Genomic DNA, 25,017 nt, shown 5'->3' with positions numbered 1-25,017 from the left:
GTCTGTCCTGAGCTCACTGGTGCGGGAAACCCTGAGGGCCCGGAACAGGCTAGTTGATGTAATGTTGCAAGTTCGCTAGCTACAGCTTTGGCTGACGCAGTTGATGATTCGATACAATGTTGCCCTTCACTATTAATAGCTCAAGTCAAGACAGATAGAGAGGAAGGCAGACAGGCGGAGTAGAGAGATGAATGTGAAATATTTTCGACTGTTTTTATTTGTCGACTTTAGGCCTATTTACATATTTTACTTAGTTGACGATGAAGTTATAGGCTTATTGCTGCATTGGCCTATGGGCTATCTTTGAGTTCTATGCACTAATTTCTTTAGCCGCCAATGGATTACAGTGTATCAATGTGTCCCTATGGCAGAGGCTGGTGCTCTCGCCTTAGTTGAATTTTAACTTTTAGATTTTTATGATTAACCATGTGACAATGATTTTAAGGAACGAAAACGTAACTGGTCGGGAGAAATGGTTGGATAAATTGTAAACTTCCCCAAACTTGAAACTCACGAGCTGCCTATGGTCTTTAATACAAAACCCATTTTAACAAGTTGTGAACGAGCAAGCACGTGCACACATAGGAGGTTCCGTGAAAAAACCTGCCAGCCTATGGAAATCAAAGGCCTGTCCAACTCATTCTTTCTGGCGCCGGCTCTGCTTCCTGTACTGGGTTTAGTGAGTAACAGGGTACCACATCGTCGACTATGTGGGCATGAACTCATACATAGACACTTCTCTGCAAAGGCTAAACCTATGGGCTGAACATGACTGGCAGGAAAGATACAAGGTACTCAATTCCTCCCTGCAGCTCCCTTTGTTCTATTTTTCTCTCTTTCTATGTTCATCTCTTCATCTCTGACACAGCAATCTGTGTGTGGATTACTTGATAGGGTGATGTCTTTTTAATTATTACATCATGCTTTCTGAGGACATCAAAAGAGAGAAGGAGTGACTGATCTGTGATGCTGCACTATGTCTTTTTGATGCAGTGGATCTGGTCTCTAGCTGACTTGAGAGAGCTCAGGGAATTTCCCCCGCTATCTTCTTTCGTTTCAATATCCAACAGAGGATCTGAGACAGGGGCAGCGTGACACACTATCTCTTGTTCTCTCTCCTGTTCTCTCTCTCTCATGCACATATTCACTCTTTCACACTCCCCCCTCTTAGACACATTTTGTCTCTCCCCCTCTTTATGTTTATCACTCTCTCTCTCTTTCTCTCTCTCTCCATTTGAAAGTAGTCAATTTTCTTATTCCCCATTGGCTGATTGCTCCTTACTCATAGGAATCCCCACCCAGTTTACTACTTTAAAATGGTGGAAGCCTTCAATGGCAATAGCCATGCTAAAATTGTTTATGTCCATGATGAATCTTCTATCTATATCTATGACAAAAGTCACAACACTGATATAAATTCATTTTTGGGGTAAGTTGGCAATGCATTTGTAACAACCTAAACATTATGAAACTTCTATTCGATCAAATAAGCCTCACATGGCAAATGAGCAATTACATTTTTTGTTGACCAAATTCGACACTCATTGACCTACATAAAAAATAAATTCATGGACAGATTTTGGGAGGAATAAAACCTTTCACTTCGCCTCTTTTCGCTCTCTCTCTCTCGCTGTCTCTGTCTCTGTCTCTCACTATATAGATATATATATCTCTGTCTCTCTATCTCATTATCTCTTTCTTCCACAAACGCATTCACACCTACGCACTTGCAGAGAGAAGCCACACACTCCACAAAGACATCACTGATCAACACCCACGTATTACTAATGGTAACTTATGCTCTCCACCCCATCATACATGAAACTGACATGATACATGTTGGCCATCCCAGTAGAAAAGAAAAGGAGAGCCGCGCACTCTAGGAGCACAGATTTTAGAACCAACGTTTCGACAGACAAGCTGTCTTCATCAGGGTATAATGATTATATCGTTTGAAAGGACACACAGGTGTCTGTAATCATGGCTGGCTGTGGCTTGAGTTCATTGGTTGATTTAGTGATATAAATAGAACATATATAAAAAATAAGCATGAATGGATAACATTAGATTATAAATACAATTTGGCTACATAGGCCTGCAAACATGATTTACAATGGATAGCAAAGAAGACAATAATCACACGACTGACTTCACATGAAACTCTACACTGAGACCGAAGGGAGCAAAGGTCTTAGCTGTCGAAACGTTGGTTATAAAATGATTGCGTCTGAGCTCCCAGAGTGTGCAGCTCTTCTTATCGTTCTTTTTTCGATTGTTCTTCACTGCTAGCCAGCACCAGGCCTAAACAGGTGTGCGTTTCTTTCGCCTCCAGATTGGCCATCCCAGTAGCACAGTTTTATAGCATGAATGTTCACTCTTCTGCAGCAATACAACATTGTGGTTACTGCACAGTAGGTCAGGGCAAGTGTCTCTGCAAGTCTGACGGTAGTGTGCCTAAAATATACACACTTACGGTAGTGGGCATAAAATGTACACACTTACGGTAGTGGGCCTAAAATGTACACATAGTAGTGGGCCTAAAATGTACACATTTACGGTAGTGGGCCTAAAATGTACACACTTACGGTACAGTATCTGTACCGTTAATAAACTGTAGGTTATTTATTTTACCATCAGTAGACAGACACTTGTTCTATCCTTACTCTACTGTAAGAATGTTATAAAGCTGCGGCTAAATATAAGGCTGTTGTAAGGCTTTATCAACATGAGTTTGATGCAGAGTAATTATTAAGGATTTATTCAACCACCAATCATTTGAACAATAGAAATGGTTGTTCTGCATAATAGTTGAATATGTGTGGCCAATACTGTAGTTGATGTCTAATCTATTACCAGTTTATAATTTAGAGACAAATAGACATCTTTGATATACTGAATGCTTTGATATAATGTCCTGGTCCTCTCTCTGCAATGTGGCCTTGCTCTCTATGTGTGCTATCAGACCAGGCCAAACGAGGGCAGAGAGAGCAATGGACCTGCCTGCCTCCCTGACAGACTGACAGTGTTGATAGAAGAGCTGTAGTGGGAGGTGTTTGTTCTTAGATGTGGTGCCTCTGACTCATTGCAAGAATGTCAAATAGCTGCTTTGGTATTTGCTATAATTCAGACATTGCGTTGCGTTAGTGTTTTGGGCTAGTTGATCTCTAAAATGTCCTAAATAATCCTCTTTATCATCATCATCATCATTGTGGAACTTCTAGATTAATACAGTATGGATCTTCTGTCTGTGCTACTGTCATCATAGGTAGGCTACTGTAACTATTTCCTGCTTGCTCCTGCATGTGTGTCTCTGTCTAAATATGTGGCTTGTGTAACATAGCATTTCACATTTTGGTTATTGTGAGAGAAAATGGTATCTTGTCTAATAGGGAGTTTGTTTTTCAAAACATATTAAAAAAAGTAATTAGCCGCATTTCATCAAATACATTCCCTGTATCAATTAGATGTTTCTTTTTTTTATTGAACTTGCTCAAGAAAAGTAAATTAATGTAGATAACTTTTATGAGTTTTAGTTCTATACTGCACAAGCGTGTGTTTTGCTCGCCCACCATTACAATTTCCTCTGTGTCTTGAGAACTACTGCTGCCATTACTGTCAATATGGCCTCCTCTCCTATACCTTGCATGTGGTAACACAGCTGTAAAATTGTGAATTTAGTTTCTATTTCTTCAGAGAGTTGAGAAACATATTGATTTTCTGGATGTTATATTGAACAACCGTTGGCTGCGTGAAAGCGCTTGTTTACGACTGCCCCAATGGCATCTTTGCCATGTCTGATTGTTGCTAAGTAAAGGCATGCAGATATTTTGAATGTGTACATTTGACATTTTATCCAAATCGTTCACCCCTTTAGTATCACCCCTTTAATTAATCTGAAATACGGTTAAAAATACTTAGCCATTTTACTAATTTAACTGTCCCCCACGAGGAAATCGGGGAGGTGACTGTGGATCTGTCTCTGTCCATTAGGACGTTAGTTACATGTGATATCTCAGACACCACTGGCCGGATTTGGACGAAACTTGGGTGAATAATGTGTTTTGCCATAGAGATTCAGCATTTACAAAATTACACTGAAAGGCCCAAGGTGGGATCTATAGTAATTAACAAAAATGTGGCAGTCACATGCAAATCTCAATTGACCCAAGGGGGGGCGCTGCATCATTTGTGGGGTACGACATGTTTACTGTTGCCTTCAAATCAAATCAAATCAAAATGTATTTCTCACATGCGCTGAATACAACAGGTGTGCCGAATACCTTACAGTGAAATGCTTACTTATAAGCCCTTAACCAACAATGCAGTTTTAAGAAAAACAAGTGTGAAGTAAAAAAAATAAAAATAACTAATAACAAATAATTAAAGAGCCGCAGTAAAAAACAGTAGCGAGATTATATACAGGGGGTACCGAGTCAATGTCAATGTCAGAGTCAATGTGCAGGGAGCACAGGTTAGTCGAGGTAATTGAGGTAATATGTACACGTAGGTAGAGGTAAAGTGACTATGCATAGATAATAAACAGAGGGTAGCAGCAGCGTAAAAGAGGGGGTGTGGGTAGCCAGGTAGCCATTTGATTAGCATTTCCTTGTGGTTTTATCATTGCATTGCATGTCAAATTCCTCAAGATCAATAATAGATCAATAAGATCACCCCTTTTCCCCTCCACCATTTAAAATCAACAAAATATGCATAATTTCCTATTTTTTCATTAATCTTTTTAGCTGTAGTGATGAATTAATTTACTGTCATATGAGGCCCATATGGTTTCTTCTCCTTTTCGTAGATTGGTATTTTATTTCCTTGGAAGTCATCAAGTCTGTGCAAATCTCCTAACCTCAAAAATATTGTCAGAGTATAATTTAAGTTTATAATAAAATCTAAATGTTTGAGTGAACCAATTTCACTTTTAGAATGTCATTTTAATAATAGAGTTTGAAATATATACAGTGAGTTCCAAAAGTATTTGGACAGTGACACGTGTTGGTGTTTTGGCTCTGTACTCCAGAATTTAGGATTTTAAATGATACAATGACTATGAGGTTAAAGTGCAGACTTTCAGCTTTAATTTTCATCGATATGGGTGACATTTACAAATTACATAACTTTTTGTACATAGTCCCCCATTTTAGGGAACTAAAAGTATTTTGAGAAATTCACATAATAATTGTCACCCTTGATAAAGATGAGCAAAAAAAACTGTAAAACATTTTGGGAAATTATATTATTTTGTACAAATACAATTGCTCAGAGAAAGAGATTTGTTTTAACAAGTTATAAAAAAATTGTTTTTTTAAATGTTGTGGTCAAAATGATTGGCACCCCTGTTTTCAGTACTCTAGCACCCTGCCCTTGCGAGGATAATGACACTGGCCTTTTGTATAAATGTTTTATTGAGATTGGAGCACAAGTTGGGAGGGATCTTAGACCATTCCTTCATACACAATTTTTCCAGATCCTTTATATCCTTTATCTGCGCTTATGGACTGCCCTCTTCAATTCAAACCACAGGTTTTCAATAGGGTTCATGTCCGGAGACTTGAGATCGCCCTTGCAAAACGTTGATTTTGTGGTCAATTAACTATTTCTTTGTGGATGTTGATTAGTGCTTGTAGTTATTGTCTTGCTGGAAGATCCACTTGCGGCCAAGTTTCAGCCTCCAAGCAGAGTCAACCAGGTTTCAGGCTAAAATGTCCTGTTATTTGGTATAGTTCATGATGCCGTTGACCTTGAAAAGGGCCCCACGACAGTGGAAGCCAAATAGCCCCATAACATCAAACATCCACCACCATATTTTACCACCAATTATGATCAAATATATATCTTTTTTTCATAAATTATGGTAAAATATGGTGGTGCATATTTGATGTTATTGGGCTATTTTGTTCTCCAATCTCATAAAACATTTTCGAAAAAGTATTGTTGTCGTTATCCTCGCGAGGGTAGGGTGCTGGAGTACTGAAACAGGGGTGCCAATCATTGTTAGCCCTATCTTTATTAGATTTGTAAAAAATGACTTCTTAAACAAAATCTCTTTCTCTGAGCAGGTGTATTAGTATAAAATAATTTCAGGGGCCTTTATCTCATTTATGAACGGTACCAATTTAATTACGACTTTTACCAATATTAATGATTAATGGGATGATTGATTTATCAAAAGTTTTGCTAATAATGCATTTATATGGCTTTGTAATGGTGGACTGACAGAGAATGGAGTAGGCTGCAAAATTGTTTTATATTTAAACATTTTATATTTATATATCTTTTATATCTTTTCAAATACAAATTATTTTCATCTATTTTATGGTCAAATTTAACGTCAACTTTGTTGCCACACCACATGGTATAATATCTTGCTACAGGACAGTATATGGCTCCAGAGTTAGGCTTGGTAGCTCCTACTCTATCTCCCTTCACTGAGATCTAGCTGAACTGTGGAAAGACAGAGAGACTACATTATATTCCTTTTACAGGGGATGAAATTGTGATCCAATCTGTTTCCTGAAACGACGGGAGATTAGAGAGGTACAACTATATGGCCCATGTTGCAGCATGTCGTTGAGACGAGACTCTTATTCCTGCTGGGATTTCTCTGTAAGACATATAGTACACCCCAAATCACACCCTACTCGCTATATAGCACACTACTTTTGACCAGGACCCATAAAGCTCTGGTCAAAAGTAGTGCACTATGTAGGGAGTAGGGTGCCATTTGGACTCAGTCCCAACCTACCAGTAAGAGGGAGAACTTTGGTCTGGTCCACATTACCTCCCGAATTGGATTACATTATTTCTCTCCTATAACAGTGATTGACACTGTACGGCATGTGTTGTCATTAAAGCAGCATCGCACAACATGGCCTTGGGATTGCTTTCATTATCTGCACACTTGATTTATTTATTTGGATAGCGAGTGCATTCTTCACAAACTCTTTTATATTGGGTAAGAACCAATAAATCCAAGAGAGGCTGAACAGTGCATGGGGCTAGGAAGGAGAAGACAGGAGAGAAGGAGAAAAAGAGAGAAGGAGAGGAGAGGAATTGGAGAGTAGAACACAACTGAGAACACAGGACAACTGTCATTTTGCATGTTTCGTGGGACGGGATTGTAACCTGTTATCGCGCTACTCTGCTGCATCATGGTTGAGGCTGTCGATCAGTAAGTCCTCAGGGGACTGTTTGGATGACTGTCTGAGAACAATAACATTCACCATATTAATATCTACATCACTGTGCTGACACCAACTTCAGTGATTAGACAGACAGAGGAGATGCCTACCAACTCTGCCCAGCACATCCTCATATTGGCTCTTCAAAGTCTTTATAAGAGTTATCTCATACTCTCAGCTCATAGCAGAGCAGAAAAATAGCTCCCTCTGTGCTTCTAATATCTGGTACAGCAGTGAAGAGTAATCTTGTTTAATACGGAGTTCATGACTAGTGAATTTAGCGTGGGGCGTTGTGAACCATGCTCCACGCAAGTCAGCCGAAGCATGCATTTACTGTGAGAGAGCAGAGCGAAACTGAGGACGCTGGAAATGAAATAGCTGCATTTCTGGGCTGCCCCTCGAGCCCACCGGCTCACTTCTCCACGACAGTCAAAGCATCACAGTCATAATTTAGAAAGGTCACGTCTGAATTTAGTCACCTCAGCTCTTCTGTATGTGCAGTCAGTGAGAATGATACAAGTGTGTCCCATCTTGATTACTCATTTTGACCAATACTTTTTTTCTTCTAAAATGGCAGTGGGTTCCCCAAACATGAACTCATCTGCTTACTCACCGTGTGTGAAGACAATCACATAACGTAAGACAAAAACCTAGGGGGTGATTTCAATTTTATTTAAATGAGAAGAGAATAGAAATCCAGTCATACCCGGAGTCATTCCTTGGACATGTAAATATAAAACAACTTCATCAATAGCCATTTACAGTGTTCTTGTAGCAAAGCTGCAAGTAATTCATATGCACATGAACTGAATACAGGCCAGTGATTCATTCCATGACTTCATAACAGTAAATACATAATAAAACATCTCATTCAAAGTGTGTACACATGCTGTACTGTACAAATCCCTCTCTGAGTTCTCATTTGATAAGGTGTCAACTTTTGTCTTGATGTTGTACGTTTCTGTTTATTTAACGAAAAATATTTCGTTTGTGTGCTTGCCTTCATTCGACGTCACGTGAACAGTAGGAGTTTTAAACAGTAAATACACAAGGAAACAAACTGTAGGATGACATTTTTACGTTTGCCAACACTGCTCCTATCAGTGCCAATTCAGCACATACTGTATCCAGTGGAAAATATTGTCAAAAGTCACACACATCAGAGCTTCGTCTTTAGTGATGTATATAAACCCATCAAAGTGAATGGTTCTACGCAGTGCTAGACACATCAAAGTGAATGGTTCTACGCAGTGCTAGACACATCAAAGTAAATGGTTCTATGCAGTGCTAGACACATCAAAGTGAATGGTTCTACGCAGTGCTAGACACATCAAAGTGAATGGTTCTACGCAGTGCTAGACACATCAAAGTGAATGGTTCTATGCAGTGCTAGACACATCAAAGTGAATGGTTCTATGCAGTGCTAGACACATCAAAGTGAATGGTTCTATGCAGTGCTAGACACATCAAAGTGAATGGTTCTACGCAGTGCTAGACACATCAAAGTGAATGGTTCTACGCAGTGCTAGACACATCAAAGTGAATGGTTCTATGCAGTGCTAGACACATCAAAGTGAATGGTTCTATGCAGTGCTAGACACATCAAAGTGAATGGTTCTATGTGGTAATGATTAGATATTGCCAATGCGGTCATAGCCCGAAGCTGAAAATGTTTCCCACTTTATATATCAATGCCATTTAGTAGACGCTTTCATCCAAAGCATCTGAAAGTCATGCCTGCATATATTTTACATATGGGTGGACCCAGGAATTGAACCCACTATCTTGGCATTACAAGTGCCACACTCCACCAACTGAGCTACAATTCATAATTCAGATGCGGTACTTTCGTTCAATGTCTGTACACATACATGCTCTACGAAACCATATGTGTGAGTTCTAATTTTATCAGGGACGCAAATTTGGTTTTAGAAGTTAGGGGGACGTAACTAAATAATGTTATATATATTTTTATCCAGACGGATAAACACTCCAAACAGCCTACCTGACCGCGTCGTTTTGTATCACATTCTAATGAGGGGGGGCAAAAATGCAATTTCAGAATGTGGAAATGTCCCAGACATACCCAGTGAAAGTTGCAGACCTAAATGTAATAGTTTAGGAACTGTTGTGTTTTTGTTTGGCTTTGTTTGAAGTGACTTACACCGTTTTTCATAGAGAAACAAAAACATATGTTTTCAGGTGCCAACCCTGTGCCTAAAAGAGCTCCCTGTTAAAAAGTACAGTTCTATGCAATGATGTGTATAAATCCATCAAAGTGAATGTATGGATCTATGTGGTAATGATTAGATATTGCCAATCAGAGGGAGGGGAAAGAGATAGAAAGAGAGAGACCTCAGAGAAGTTTGGGAAATAAGAGTCTACAGTTGAAATCCCCTGCATGTGTTTGTGATCCACATGAATTGTCTTCACGATGGGAAAAAGTGGCTTATACAGTCCCTCTCAGATTTGTGTGTGTGTCACGGTTGTCATATGATGAAGCAGCGGACCAAAGCGCAACGTGTGTATCGTTCCACATTTTCTTTATTAAACTGTGAAACTATGCAATACATACAAATAAACTGAATGGCCAAAAACAACAAACCGTGACAAAGCGTTACAACATACACTTACTCAAAATCAATCTCCCACAAACCCAGGTGGGAAAAACAACTACTTAAGTAGGATCTCCAGTTAGAGACAACGATGACCAGCTAGCTGCCTTTAATTGGAGATCATCCCAAAAAACAACAACATAGAAATACAAAACTAGAACATAACAACATAGAAAATCTAAACTAGAAAAAACCCCTGTCACGCCCTGACCTAGTCTACCATAGAAAATAACAGCTTTCTATGGTCAGGACGTGACAGTGTGTGTGTGTGTGTGCGTGTGTGTGTGTTTGATAATCACTTATTGTCTCCACGATGTGAGAAAGTGGCTTTTACGGTCCCTCTCAAATTTGTGTGTGCGTGTGTGTACTTGCATGTGTGTGCGTGTGTTTGATAATCATTCATTGTTTCCACGATGGGAAAAAGTGGCACTGGATACAATAGCACTCTCACACTTTGATGTGTTGTACTCTGCTGTTTTATACACTCTCCAGTTATTTCTGTGCATTTTGCCTTTTAAAATGTTCTCTCACTGTGTTAGATATGTCAGTAACGCAATGTCAAAAATTAGAGGAGAGTTCTATTATCCCTGTGAAAATAGTCACCACTTGAACTAATAATATAACTATTGAGGGTAATTACATGGTTGCAAGGTTTTAAATGTAAGGTTTCTTTTATAATGTCATTTTTTGTACTTTATTTAAGTAGACTCTTAATTCATTTAGATTCTAACGAGAGTGAAATAAAATTACCTTTAATATTTAACTGATAAACCTCCTTTCCACCCTCCCCTCTTTCTCTCTCTCTCTCTCTCTCTCTCTCTCTCTCTCTCTCTCTCTCTCTCTCTCTCTCGCTCTCTCTCACACACACTCTCGACAGTGGACATTGAGCAGGCCAGTTCGCTGGGCTCGGAGGGGAAGGATGATGATAAGGTGGGTTTGTGGAGCCTAGAGGTCCAGGACTATCAGGACAGTCTGGACAAGACCAGTCTGACCCCCAGCGAGGGAGAGGGTGACGGGGAGGGGACTGAGCCAGCAGGCAGCCCCAGCCCTAGGGGCCTCTCAACTCGGCCCCACAACCTAAGCCTCAGCCCCAGCCCCAGAGGGGGCCACTGGGCAGAGGGGGCCGAGGAGGAGGAGAGCCCTGGGAGTGAGCTAACCATGGAGGACAAGGATGGAGAGAGGGAGCATGGATCACTCAAGACCTATAGTAAGCTTATCAATAAAGGTCACACTTTTTCTTCTTCAGTCTTGGTTTGTCCCCAATCTCTTATGGACAGACCACGTAAACATAGATGGTACCATAGATCTGTCATGATACATTGGGATGCGTGAGATAACGAGCAGTATTAGGTCCGGTGCTTTGGACAAATCACGATTTCGCAGGTTTTTGTATCTTTCGAATTGTGGAAGGGTAGGGTGACATTTGGCCCATAGACTTACCTGCAACTTAAAAAAAAAAAGGGTGGAGCTTTTCGTTCCGGTTCCGATACTCGTTCTATGCCTTCTCTTAACACATATGATCCCAAACTTAATTGAGCATCTGACCAATTATGCAAGACTTTAGTTCTGGGTTAACCCGAGATTTGTTTGTCCCAAATATCCCAAATGGCACCCTATAGTGCACTACTACCATAGAGCTTTGGTCAAAAGTAGTGTACTATACTGAACAAAAATATAAGCGCAACATGTAAAGTGTTCCATGAGCTGAAATAAAAGATCCCAGAAATGTCCCATACGCACAAAAAGCTTATTTCTCAAAACTGTTTTGCACAAATTTGTTTACATCCCTGTTAGTGCCAAGATATCCTTTGCCAAGATAAACCATCCACCTGACAGGTGTGGCATATCAAAAAGCTTATTCAACAGCATGATCATTACAAAGGTACACCTTGTGCAATAAAAGGCCACTCTAAAATGTGCAGTTTTGTCACACACACATGCTCACACACACGTTCCCTTTTATTTAGATAGGAGATCAAAGGCTCACCCAGCTCGCCTCCTAACAATCACTTGTTGCTCCCTCTTCTCTTTCTTTCTTTCTTTCTTTCTTTCTTTCTTTCTTTCTTTCTTTCTTTCTTTCTTTCTTTCTTTCTTTCTTTCTTTCTTTCTTTCTTTCTTTCTTTCTTTCTTTCTTTCTTTCCTTCTTTCTTTCTTTCTTTCTTTCGTTCTTTCTCTCTATCTCACACACACACACTCTTTCTCTCTCACTTTTACAAACACACACACACACACACACACACACACACACACACACACACACACACACACACACACACACACACACACACACACACACACACACACACACTCTCTCTCTATCTCTCCCCCTTTCTCTCCCTCTCTCCTCTCTCACCTCATGTGATTTGGCTGTGTCTGATGAATGCAAAGCCCAGTTTTTACAACACTCAACCACACAGGCTCTTCCCTCGCCACATGAAGAACGGATCAAAATATGCCAACATCTGCAAACATTTGAAAAAACGTCCTCAAAGTCTGTCACAGGCAGGCAGCTCAGTGCAGAGCAGAGCACTCTGATTGTGATAGAAACCAAAGCGCCCTCTCGTCTCTCGTCTTCTCTTCACATGACATTACATCTGTGGGTTTCTATGCCTGTTACTGCACTCAAGGTCAATGAGAAAAGCTTCCTTTCGGATGCCCAGAGCAGACAACTTCTCTCTTTCATAGTTGTTCATAAAATTCTAAACACAGTATAACTATGTATTTTATCTAAGAGTGTTAAACAATGACTAAAACATTGCAAGCACAAGGGTGAAATATTCTCTAGATAGTGAGTGCACTACATTCGACCAGAGTTGTGCGCTTCATAGAAAATAGAGTCATTGTGAATGTGCCCTCTCTCTCTATCTGTTCTATTTTGTTTACTATATGGAACCAGACCAGTTGACTATTAATGAAATTCACTACACATAAAATGCTGTCATTTGGGATTTGCTCACAGTCTCTGTTCATATCATATCATTACATCATATTTAAGCAATAGGGCATGAGAGCCTATGGTTTATTTGTTGGGTGTCCTTAGGCACAGCACACGTTTTTATCCCCTATCCCTCTTTTTCCCAGCAGGTCAGAGGTCAGACAGTCAGGCCCTGGAGGACATGGCCCACTATGACTTCCTGGTGCAGCTGAGAAAGGCATCCTCCCACCACCCTGCCTCCCAACACTACCACCAGCACCATCAGCCCCCTAACGGCAGCGCTACAGCCCCAGCCATGTATCACCCTGGCAGCCTGAACCTCCACGATGACCCCCTTCCCATCTGGTCTACTGGGACGCAGTGCTCACCTGAGGGACAAGGTACTATAGGCTACTCTCTGCCTGCTTTGACGCAAACACACTGCATGTCTCTATCTACTGCATGCTAATAAGGCTAGTTTTCCAGGTAGACTACTGTCTGCTTTCACTCAAACACCTTTCTCGTAATCTCTATTTATACGGCCGGTAAGGCTTTCTACAAGATTCATAGAGCTACTTTTTTTCAAAATTGCAGGGGAAAAAAATATGAAGCGTATCTTTAGAAGCCTATAGATATACGTGCAGTTGAAGTCAGAAGTTTACATACACCTTAGCCAAATGCATTTAAACTCAGTTTTTCACAATTCCTGACATTTAATCCCAGTAAAAATTCCCTGTTTTAGGTCAGTTAGGATCACCACTTTATTTTAAGAATGTGAAATGTCAGAATAATAGTAGAGAGAATGATTTAGTTCAGTTTTTATTTCTTTCATCATATTCCCAGTGGGTCAGAAGTTTACATACACTCAATTACTATTTGGTAGGATTGCCATTAAATTGTTTAACTTGGGTCAAACGTTTCACGTAGCCTTCCACAAGCTTCCCACAATAAGTTGGTTTGTAGGCCTCCTTGCTCGCACACACTTTTTCAGTTCTGCCGACACAGTTTCTATGGGATTGAGGTTTGTGATGGCCACTCCAATACCTTGACTTTGTTGTCCTTAAGCCATTTTGTAACAACTTTGGAAGTATGCTTAGGGTCATTGTCCATTTGGAAGACCCATTTGCAACAAAGCTTTAACTTCCTGACTGATGTCTTGAGATGTTGCTTCAATATATCCACATAATTTTCCCGCCTCATGATGCCATCTATTTTGTGAAGCGCACCAGTCCCTCCTGCAGCAATGCACCCACACAACATGATGCTGCCACCCCCGTGCTTCACGGTTGGGATGGTGTTCTTTGGCTTGCAAGCCTCCCCCTTTTCCTCCAAACACAACGATGGTCATTATAGCCAAACAGTTCCATTTTTGTTTCATCTGACGAGAGGACATTTCTCCAAAAAGTGCAATCTTTGTCCCCATGTGCAGTTGCAAACCGTAGTCTGGCTTTTTTTATGGCAGTTTTGGAGCAGTGGCTTCTTCCTTGCTGAGTGGCCTTTCAGGTTATGACGATATAGGACTTGTTTTACTGTGGATATAGATACTTTTGTACCTGTTTCCTCCAGCATCTTCACAAGGTCCTTTGCTGTTGTTCTGGGATTGATTTTCACTTTTCACACCAAAGTACGTTCATCTGTAGGAGACAGAACGTGTCTCCTTCCTGAGCGGTATGACGGCTGAGTGGTCCCATGGTGTTTATACTTGCGTACTATTGTTTGTACAGATGAACATGGTACCTTCAGGCATTTGGAAATTGCTCCCAAGGATGAACCAGACTTGTGGAGGTCTACAATTTTTTTCTGAGGTCTTGGCTGATTTCTTTTGATTTTCCCGTGATGTCAAGCAAAGAGGCACTGAGTTTGAAGGTAGCCCTTGAAATACATCCACAGGTACACCTCCAATTGACTCAAATGATGTCAATTAGCCTATCACTAGCTTCTAAAGCAAGCAGTTTAAAGGCATAGTCAATTTAGTGTATGTAAGCTTCTGACCCACTAGAATTGTGATACAGTGAATTATAAGTGAAATAATCTGTCTGTAAACAATTGTTGGAAAAATTACTTGTTTCATGCACAAAATAGAAGTCCTAACCGATTTGCCAAAACTATAGTTTGTTAACAAGAAATTTGTGGAGTGGGTGAAAAACAAGTTTTAATGTCTCCAACGTAAGTGTATGTAAACTTCCGACTTAAACTGTTTGTAGATATAGTTTGAGGACTGGACATTGTATCTTCCTGAAGGTTTAGTTCACCCTCTCTCTCTCTGGTGTTTGTGCACCCTAGATGGCATCCCTCTGAGTCCTGATACTCTGAGGGACCTTCAGGCATGTCCTTTCTGCCAGCGCACCTACCACCTCGGTGCGTCTCTACGCGAGCACATCAAGTTCTGCCATGAGCGGGATGGGGGGCACATGGTGTGCCCGGTCTGTGGGTACACTGCCCGCTATAGGGCACAGATGGAACAACACATGGCACTGCACAGTCAGGTAGAGGATAAGGTGAGACACTGGAAGAAATATAAAATCATTCTTTTGGAGCCCATCTACTACAAGGTGGCACTCTTTTTGACTGTATGTATGGTTATGTCTGTGTGTGATTGGTGCAGCACCCTGTGTCCGATCACGGCATAGAGAGCAGGAAGTTCAAGTGTCTTCAGTGTGGGAAAGCCTTCAAGTACAAACACCATCTCAAGGAGCACCTCCGCATCCACAGCGGTAAGGAAAAGGAAAATCCAAATCAATCCTGTCAACTTTACGTCGTGTCAGATAAGGTACTGTAGGTTCAGTAGAATCTTATATAGGTAGCGCCTTATGTACAACAGGTTTATTATTAAGGATAGGTGGGTAAGAGGGTAGAATCAAGAGCAGAAGAGCATGATCTGCTCTATGAAGTCTATTCTGTTTTTTGACAATTAAATGTTTTCTGAACTGTAGTATCTTGGATTGATATTCCCTATCTGCGTTTCTTCCTTTAGGTGAGAAACCGTACGAGTGCTCCAATTGCAAGAAGCGTTTCTCTCACTCCGGCTCCTACAGCTCACACCTCAGCAGTAAGAAGTGCCTGACTGGAGGAGGAGGAGGCAGCGGAGGAAGAGGGGGCAGCGGAGGAGAAGGAGGCAGCGGAGGAGGAGAAGGGAGCTATAACAACGGACATGGCCACCATGGGGCCAACTACTCCTCCCTTGCGTCGCCCTCTGCAGGTAGTGGAAGGAACAGCAGTGGGATGGGCTCTCCCTACCCTCCCCACACCCAGGAGGAACATCCTCCAATGGGGTTAGAGAGGAACCTGTATCTCCCTAGAGACCATGGTACGCGTCTCCTCCGGGGCCAGGAGCTAGGCTGGGAGTTGGGCCGGCGGTGGGACCCCACGCCGGAGCGCTTGCTCCGGGCCAGTGTGTTCAAGGAGACCAACCTGCTGCCGTACCTCCATGCCGGCACCGGGGTAAAGTTTGAGCAGATGCTGCAGGAGATGCTGCACAGGGAGGAGGGAGGGTCTGGCTCAGCCAGGGAGGAGGGGAGACTGGGGGTTCACGATGGAGGGAGAGACGGGAAGGCATCACCGGAGGCTGCGTTGAAACTAAAATGCAACCGTGCCGGCTCGGGTGATGGCCAGGGGGTAGGTCGAGGGGTAACATGTCGTTGGTGCTCTCAGCTCTTTCCCAGCCCCGCCATCTTACTCCAGCACGAGCGCTACCTCTGTAAGATTTACCGAGAGGCCATGGAGGTGTCTGAGGATCCTCACAGCAAAAAACACCTCTCTCCCCTCTACTTCTCCACCAGACCCCCTCTCCACCCACCACCATCAGCAGATAACCACAAACCCCCAGCGATGACTAACGGTTTCCCGAAAGACAAGTCTCCTCTCCAGAGACCCAGCTGGAACTCTGTCCCTCAACAGCTGCTGGTTGCCATGCACTCCCCCCTCCCGCCCAGCCCAGACTCACTTGCCATGAGGTCCCATTGGTCCAGCCAGGAGAGTGACAGGAGTGGCGGCAACCCTGGCCAACCAGCACCAACCAGCCCTGCTACAGACATGTCATCCCCTCCCCCATTGGGGCGAAGTCGGGTCCCCTCTTCAGGGTTCGGCTCGCACCTCTGCCTGGACCTGTCCTCTGCCGTCCTCACCACTCCTGCAAGCCGAGCTGCCCCTCAGGGAAGGACCCACCGGTCGTATAGCTCCGAGAATGACCAACCCCTGGATCTCTCCCTCCCCAAGCCCCAGGAGGGGAAAGCCCTAGAGGACAGCAAGCCCTATAATGGACACCCTCACTGGGAAGAGAAGAGACAGAAGACCCAGAGAAACCCAGCAGAGAACCAGCACTACCGGAGGCTGAGTGTCAGTCTCAGTCCACCTCCTCACCAGGTAGAGTAGCTGCTACATGTGCAGTAGCTAATGGGGATCCTAATAAAGTAAACCATGTGTGCGTGCAGATGTGGGGCAGGAAGAGAGGGTACTATTTATGTCTGACTATGGACTGTTGTTTGTTTCGTGCTGTGTTTCTATGCAGTTTATGTATTTAATATGTGAGCACTGGTAAGAATTCCCTCCTTAAACTTCAATCTACAGTAATCTACTCTAATCCCACCAGCATCATGCAGTCTACAGCGGCGCTCATATTGTCGGGGGTTCCATCTACAGTGGCTATCCTTTGTTTAACCCTATGATGCCTGCTGGGCTAGCTGGCTCAGGGCATGATGGGGTCCCCTCCCTGCCCCTCAGCCGTCCAGTTAGCAACCAGGGATTCCTCTCACCCATGACCTACATGATGGAGTCAGACACAGACGCTGTGCTGAAGAGGATCCACCGGGAGAGACGAGCATTAATGGTAAAATTGATGTTTTTTCTTAGATGGGCTGACAAATACTGTACATGTTACTTCCAACAGTGTAACTGTATTTCATGTCACCTCCATGCGTAGATATTCCAAGCAATGGATTTCACATTGATCTTGTCATGAAAAACAAGGCTTAACCTAGTTAAGTCAACCAGTTGGTTGATGTCTTCTCAGTCAGAACAAGTATACAGCTAGAAAATAACATCATCAAGATGTCATGTGCCAAAGGTTTGCCAAACATTTGCCCGTTGGGTTAGAGACCTCTCCGACTATAGATCTGTGTGTGTCCTGCAGGGTGAGGTGATGGGCCGTGGGGGTCTGGACTACCTCTCTCTGATACAGGAGGGAGGAGAGGGCGAGGGGGGACCAGGGAGGAAGAGACTAAAGAAGACAGACGAAGGCCTGTACGCTTGTGACATCTGTGACAAAACCTTCCAGAAGAGCAGCTCTCTGCTCCGACACAAGTACGAGCACACAGGTACATACAGAGTCTACGGTAACTATCTTACTCAATGTATTTTGAAGCATATGATTGATATTGATAGATCGTGTTTCTGTTGTATTGCTAAAGTGAGCAAAGTGTTCCACGATCAGGCAGATATTATCCAAAACAGAACAAGGAACTGAACTACATACACATAAAGGATCTTTAACAATTGCAAAAAAAGCAAATGTACTTGATCAAGAAATTGCCACAGTTACACATCTGCCTCTGTTTTGGTGTATTCCCACAGGTAAGCGTCCTCACGAGTGCAAGATCTGCAAGAAGGCCTTCAAGCACAAGCACCATCTAATTGAACACAGCCGCCTGCACTCTGGAGAGAAGCCCTACCAGTGTGACAAGTGTGGCAAGCGCTTCTCCCACTCGGGCTCCTACTCCCAACACATGAACCATCGGTATGCCTACTGTAGCCTGCACCAGGACCAGGAGGGGGGTGAGGAGCTTCCTCTAACCCCAGGAGGGTCCACCGATGTGGGCCACATGGCCTTGGACACCCCCCTTTCCATGGAGGACACCCCAACATTTCTTAGTGACTCCAGTCTAGACGGGGGGATAGAAGGGAGAGTAGATGAAGAGGAGGAAGAAGAGGAGCACGAGACAGAAGAGACTGAAGGTGGACGTATGAAGGAGGCATGTAGTTTGTCAGGGTTAAGGTCTGGTGGGGGGTTGGGGCCGAGCCCCAGTCTGGCACAGGGGTCCCCTGTGGGGAGGGACAGAGAGAGAGAACAGAGGGAGAGAGACAAAGAGCAGGTTGACAGACACAATGAAGAGAGAGAGAGTGCTGGTCTAGGGACTCACGGACTAGAGACCAAACATCACTGGGACAAAGACACATTGGAACGAAACGGAGACCAGAACACAGACACATACGAGCTGAGCCCGGAAGCTACAGTGTCACAACAGTGGACAAGTGTGCCAAAACAATGCATCTAGCTACATGTACAAATAAGGATTAATAGGTGTGAAAATACATTTTCAAAATGCACTGTTCAAAATATAGCAAAACGTATACTGTACAGGTACAGTAAGTGACTTCCAATGCAAAGCCATATGAACATAACCAAAATAAGGACCACATGAACTGATAGCATAACATAAAGTGCATAGTGAGAGCCATGGGTATGATATTCACGCTGGTCGGTATGTTAGCATGCACAATATTGACCACTACATATCTGTCATCACAGCTACCAGTTGACCACTTACGACTGGTTTAAGGTAAAGGTGAAGGAGTATGCACTGCAAGGTGATGTTGTTCATGTTGTTCTGTAGCAAGCAGTGTTGTTCAATGTGTTTCCAGTTGCCTTATCGGTATAATACAGTATTTTTTATTTGGCAATACAAGTTTTCACTTTTGAAGGTTTCTATATTAGATTTGACATCATATTCTCCAAAGACCAAGAGGTCTCTCTGTATCAAACAATTGACCTCTGTGTTTTAAAATGAATACGCAATAAATAATAACTATTGTTCAAATTAGAATAAAGGATTAAAGATGTATTATTTTTTGCCAAAGCTACAAATTGGTTTAGGATATATCCATTATGACTGTGGTCAGCTGCGCATTCATTATGGGCATTAGTATGCAGATAGATTAGTGCCACATTATGTAAATTGTTATATTGGCAGTAATATACTGTATCTCCATACAAACACAGATTTACCATTGGGTTTCCATGGTGACTAATGAATGGCTAATATAGTGTCTAAAAGATCAACAGGGAAGCCGGTCACTTCAAACGCTCACTGACTTTTACACTGAGCCATTAGGAAGTTGAATGTTGGGTAGCCACCCTAAGCCTGCTAAAGTAAATCGATTTCTCCATACCTTACAGTATTTCTACACACAAGGGAAAAACTAGAGAGTATATATATCCAAATTAAAATTGTTTTATTTTGTTTTCTTTGAAGAATAAGCAAATAAATTAAACTTGTACTGCCTCACAAAATGATCCATATCTCTTAACAGACATGTGGAGTTGCTTTGTCTCTATTAGAAAAACGCAAATACATTGTCTCGCTCTATGAAATATAAGTGCAGTACTATGCTTGTACCACAGTGTAGGTCGTACTACAGTTGCACTCGAATATATTAGCCCCCTTGCACGATTCACTATTTCTTCTCAAATAAGTTGAAATTGAAAAACAGTTTCATGTTCACACGTTTATTTGTTTGGTTAATAACTGCACAGTTTGTTTGTTTGTTTGGTTTGTTTGTTTGGTTAATAACTGCACAGTTTTTAAAGGTCCAATGCAACCGTTTTTATCGCAATATCAAATAATTTCTGGGTAACAATTAAGTACCTTACAGTGATTGTTTTCAATTTAAATGGTTGAAAATAAACAAAATAAATTCTTAGCAAAGAGCAATTTATCAAGCAAGAATTTTGCTAGGACTGTCCTAGAGTGGGGAGGGGAAAAGTGAAAACTACCTGTTACTGGCAAAAAGGTTTGGAACTCTTTTTTCTTATTGGTCTATTAAATAATTTACTGCATGGTGATGTCACCAGGCAGGCCAAAACTCCATCCTACCAAAACAGACTGACATTTCAGGCAGTCTTTTCAAACAGCTCTTACACTAAAAGGGCATTATAATTTTCATAATTTCACAGTATTATTCCAACCTCATAGTGTGGAAATATATATAAAACACATGGAAATTATGTTTTTGACTGCACTGGGCCTTTAATCAAAACTGAATTGAGATTTTTCACTTCAAATGGCCTGGAATAAATTACTCACAATTCCAATTAATTTGGTTGGAGGCAGGTGATTCTCATTTACTGTGTAATTGATCTAACCTGTGGTAAGTAGCAGGTTGCAACAGGGTAAAAATAGCCATTCAACCAGTTTGGAAAAGATCCATTCTGATCCATTGCACTCTATTGTAAAGTTTAAGGGTGCCAATAGCACAACTATAATGCCACAACAATGAAAGCAGTGTCACTTATTTCAGTTCTGGTGTTACCATAAAAATAGAATTTCTAGAACTGGACATTCCTATTCTTTCAGTCTCTATTTCTATGGGTGGGTCCACAGCGACAGAGTCAAGCAAGGTCTCAGAACAGATTCTATAACATTTATCATCTTCATACTTCCTCTATCTGACTGTGGTGTAGTCCATGTGAAAACCGCCTCAGATATACAGTATTCAGCCACTTTGAGTCATCTGTAACTTCTCTGCTACAGTCGATAAGATTGAGTTACAGAGAGCTGAGATGTGACCAAGCCAGTGTCTTCAGTACATACTGTACTACTGTACCTGTGTGGTAGACTGGCTAACATCTAATGTGAAGTCTTCCTGACTTCAGAGTCTGGAAAGGCTGTTTTGATGTTGTCAGCACGATGCGTCGATAATTAATGGGGCTGTGCTTTTACTGGTTGGCTCTCCTCCGTGTCTTTCTCCCTCAAACACCCACATACACAGCCCCCCGAGCGCTGCCCCACTTCCGTTACAACTGTTGGAATTTCAAATCCAAACAATGAGAGGTCACAACTCCCCAGGAAAAACAATCAAACATTTGAGAGAACCAATTAATGCGTCCACTCAATTTCTGAGCAAATATTGCATTTACAACAGCCTCCTGTCCAGACCAGTGTGTCACGCAGGGCCGTCATACCTTTGCTCAAGACCAAACATTTAAAGTAGGCTGAACAAATGTACCAAAATCATTAAAATCCCAATTAAAATGCATAGCATAGGCCAGAGACAGTGCCAGTTTGCTTTGTCAGTTAGTCAGTGCATCCGATTGCTTTGAAATTGATGTCGGCATTTGAACTCGGCCTTGTATACCTTGTTGTAATCTGATAGCCATGTGTTAATTTAATTGGGAATTGGGAGGTGAGGGATCCCTCCTTTTTGGATCAATCTTGATGGCAAAATGTCATTAAATATTGCTAAGTTATTTAGCTATAGTATGGATGTAGGGTTGTTTTTTAAAGTATAATAATCACCCATATAGTGCAACTAATATCAGATAGACAAGCTGGTCCGCTCCAGCCATTACCAGGAGCTCATCCTCCCAAATAAGGTGCCACCAACCTCCGTGGTTGCAATCAATATTATCAGCCGCCTGGTTGATAGAAAATGTTTCAATATTCTCTGAGCCGCTTCGTTCGTTGATACAACGCTTCAATATTCGCAGAATGTTTGCCTTCCCTGGCGAAAAATGCAAACGAGACAATGAGCTGGGCGCACACTTGAGGAACATCTCTGGATGCAGCACAACGAGCACACGAAACAATGCCACTGTCATGGTAGGACTATGCGCCGTTCCACAAGTGTGGCTTCATATATAACCTTACATAAGACAGATGGTTACCTAAGGCAAAATCAAAAGGAGGGTGGATGGGTGGGCGTTGAGAGTTTGAATCTCATCACAGATAACGTGAATGTCTAGCAACCCGAAGGTTGCGAGTTTGAATCTCATCATGGACAATTTTAGCATTTTACCTAATTAGCAACTTTTCAACTACATGTTTTAGCTACTTTGCAACTCGGTACAGAAAGGCATAGTGGAGCTCCATGGCTTGGGATTGGTGCTGAATGGACAGCCCTCTGTCTAGAGCCAGCTATATAATTATTTCGTTTGTGGGCAGTTCTTTGGGCACCATGATGTTTTAATAAACATCTTTATTTTGCATTCAAGCCTCAGTTTTTGATTTATTCCTTTTTTCGACAGTGTACAGGTTTCCATCTCTTCCAGTTGGTGGGCAGTTAGACATTTTTGGGCACAGATAGCCAGGGGCACACTCCAACACTCAGACATAATTTACAAATGAAGCATTTGTGTTTAGTTAGTCCACCAGATCAGTGGCAGTAGGGACGACAAGGAATGTTATCTTGATAAGTGTGTGAATTGGACCATTTTCATGTCAAAATCTAATGAGTACTTTTGGGTGTCAGGGAAAATGTATGGAGTAATAAGTACATTATTTTTTTTAGGAATGTAGTGAAGTAAAAGTAAAAGTTGGCAAAAATATAAATAGTAAAATAAAGTGCAGATAACCCAAAAAACGACTTAAGTAGTGCTTTAAAGTATTTTTACTTATGTACTTTACACCACTGTGTTTTGTATGGTATGTATTCATATGTGGATGTCCACCGCCCATTTCGTATGATATTTTAGTAATTATAATTCGTATTATATGTTTCAAATTTGCAAAAAGTTCAAAATATGTTACGAATTTGCAAACAAAGGATATGTTATGAATTTTAGCTAGGTGGCTAACATCAGCTAGCTCTCTAATGTTATGCATTTGTAGATTTTTCTTTTGTGTTTCGTTATTTTCATAATTCTTTGGTCAAGTTTGTTTGTCTTCATGCGTCGTTGTCGATTGTAGGCCTAAGTAGGTCCTTTGATGTAGCCTATGCCTTTTCTTTCAATGCAGGGTAGGATTTATCTGGCGTAGTTTGCATTCGCGGTCAGCTGTTTTATACACCGGTTACTTTCACGTTGATGTTGGCATTTTAAGTCGGCCTTGTTGTGACTTGATATCGTGTATTATGCCTCGATTTCACGTTCACTGTATTCGCCGTTCCACAAGGAAGTGTTTCAATTCATGATGAGGTTGAGTAGTGGTTGACATTGCAGCCTATTTTCTGTTGTTGTTGTTGTTGTTTTTGTTGTTGCTGTTCTCCAAATAGCATTTTAGAGTTTTTCAATTGTGTAGAAATGCAATAAATGAGCTTCAACCTCCTAAAGAAAATCATACTTTGCCATATCCTAGGTTTAGCTGAACTGATACCACTGGTGTCACAGCTCTTCCTGGACTGTGTCAAGTCAGTCATGTCAGCCAGGGTACCTGTGTGGAGCCATACTAGTGCCAACAGAAATTAGATTTAAATTCAATCATTTTGAATTTGTATTCAGAAAGTGAATTTGAATTCAATAGTTCTGAATTTGTGTTTCACAAATTGCCTATGCCTGACACTTACTCTATCACTATGAATTGAAAGCCCATCATGGGCTTGTCAATATTTAGTAACAGAGAGTGTAGTCATATATCCAATCAACCAACTTCAAGATGATCCAATTTTGTAGTATTGAACTGCAAGCTTACAACTGCCTCATGCCACCAGCTGTTGTTAATTTTATTATATGTATATCTGCACAAACATACTTTTATCAGGCTGTATTTTTTTAATCAACTCAGCTATGACTTTTTTATTGAATTACATTTAGCATTGTTTTTTTAACCTGTGGATATATTTGTAATAAAAATGTACATTTTGCTTTACCCTTTGATTAATTATTTCACAAACTGCATCACTGGATAGGACCACACATTAATTATCAGCTTCAGGGATAAACCAATCAAAATGCTCACAGTAGACCTATGAGGTTTTGGTAAAATACCTCAGTTCCCTCTTACGGTATATGGTAACCTCACCACCTCAATTCTCTGCTCAAGGGGACTAAATGTACAGAATGTGCATGATGATTCAGAGATAGTGGAGATGTTTTACCCTGAAACATGTGGTTTTGGCTGTGCCATGCAGACAAGACAGTGCTCAGTAACTGTTTTAACTCACAGATAGCTTAGTCATCAGTCCTTAGTCACTCCTCTAGTGTAACTAGAAAGACAGCAGGGACATTTTCATTTTTCATTTTTACCTTACGCAGGTGTGCAACAAGCTCTTTGGGAGCGGATCTTTGAGAGTTGCTCCCCTGAACAAATCAAATCAAAGTTTATTTGTCACGTGCACCGAATACAACAGGTGTAGAACTTACAGTGAAATGCTTACTTACAGGCACTAACCAATAGTGGAAAAAAGGTATTAGGTGAACAATAGGTAGGTAAAGAAATAAAAAGACAGGCTATATACAGTAGCGAGGCTATAAAAGTAGTGAGGCTACATACAGACACCGGTTAGTCAGGCTGATTGAGGTAGTATGTACACGTAGATATGGTTAAAGTGACTATGCATATATGATGAACAGAGAGTAGCAGTAGCGTAAAAG

At 41.6% G+C, this 25,017-nt stretch overlaps 1 protein-coding gene across 2 annotated transcripts in view; it reads left to right on the top strand.

Moving 5' to 3' along the window:
* Positions 1–24,203, top strand: part of LOC106582668 (zinc finger E-box-binding homeobox 2) — a 65,181-nt gene extending 40,978 nt beyond the window's left edge. The window contains exons 1-9 of one of the 2 annotated variants that reach the window (XM_045705737.1): positions 3,045–3,265; positions 10,680–11,009; positions 12,884–13,117; positions 15,000–15,214; positions 15,322–15,430; positions 15,691–17,078; positions 17,305–17,541; positions 17,845–18,028; positions 18,285–24,203. In XM_045705737.1, the coding sequence (XP_045561693.1) occupies positions 10,961–11,009; positions 12,884–13,117; positions 15,000–15,214; positions 15,322–15,430; positions 15,691–17,078; positions 17,305–17,541; positions 17,845–18,028; positions 18,285–18,985 (3,117 nt within the window). In that variant the 5' untranslated portion in view covers positions 3,045–3,265; positions 10,680–10,960 and the 3' untranslated portion in view covers positions 18,986–24,203. Of the gene's footprint in view, positions 1–3,044; positions 3,266–10,679; positions 11,010–12,883; positions 13,118–14,999; positions 15,215–15,321; positions 15,431–15,690; positions 17,079–17,304; positions 17,542–17,844; positions 18,029–18,284 lie in introns of those variants that run through there. The other variant, XM_014165946.2, reaches the window with a different exon arrangement.
* Positions 24,204–25,017: the final 814 nt, after the last annotated feature.

The sequence above is a fragment of the Salmo salar genome, chromosome ssa22 (genome assembly GCF_905237065.1).
Source record: "Salmo salar chromosome ssa22, Ssal_v3.1, whole genome shotgun sequence".
Classification (NCBI taxonomy): Eukaryota; Metazoa; Chordata; class Actinopteri; order Salmoniformes; family Salmonidae; genus Salmo; species Salmo salar.
This window is presented reverse-complemented; position numbering and strand designations above follow the sequence as displayed.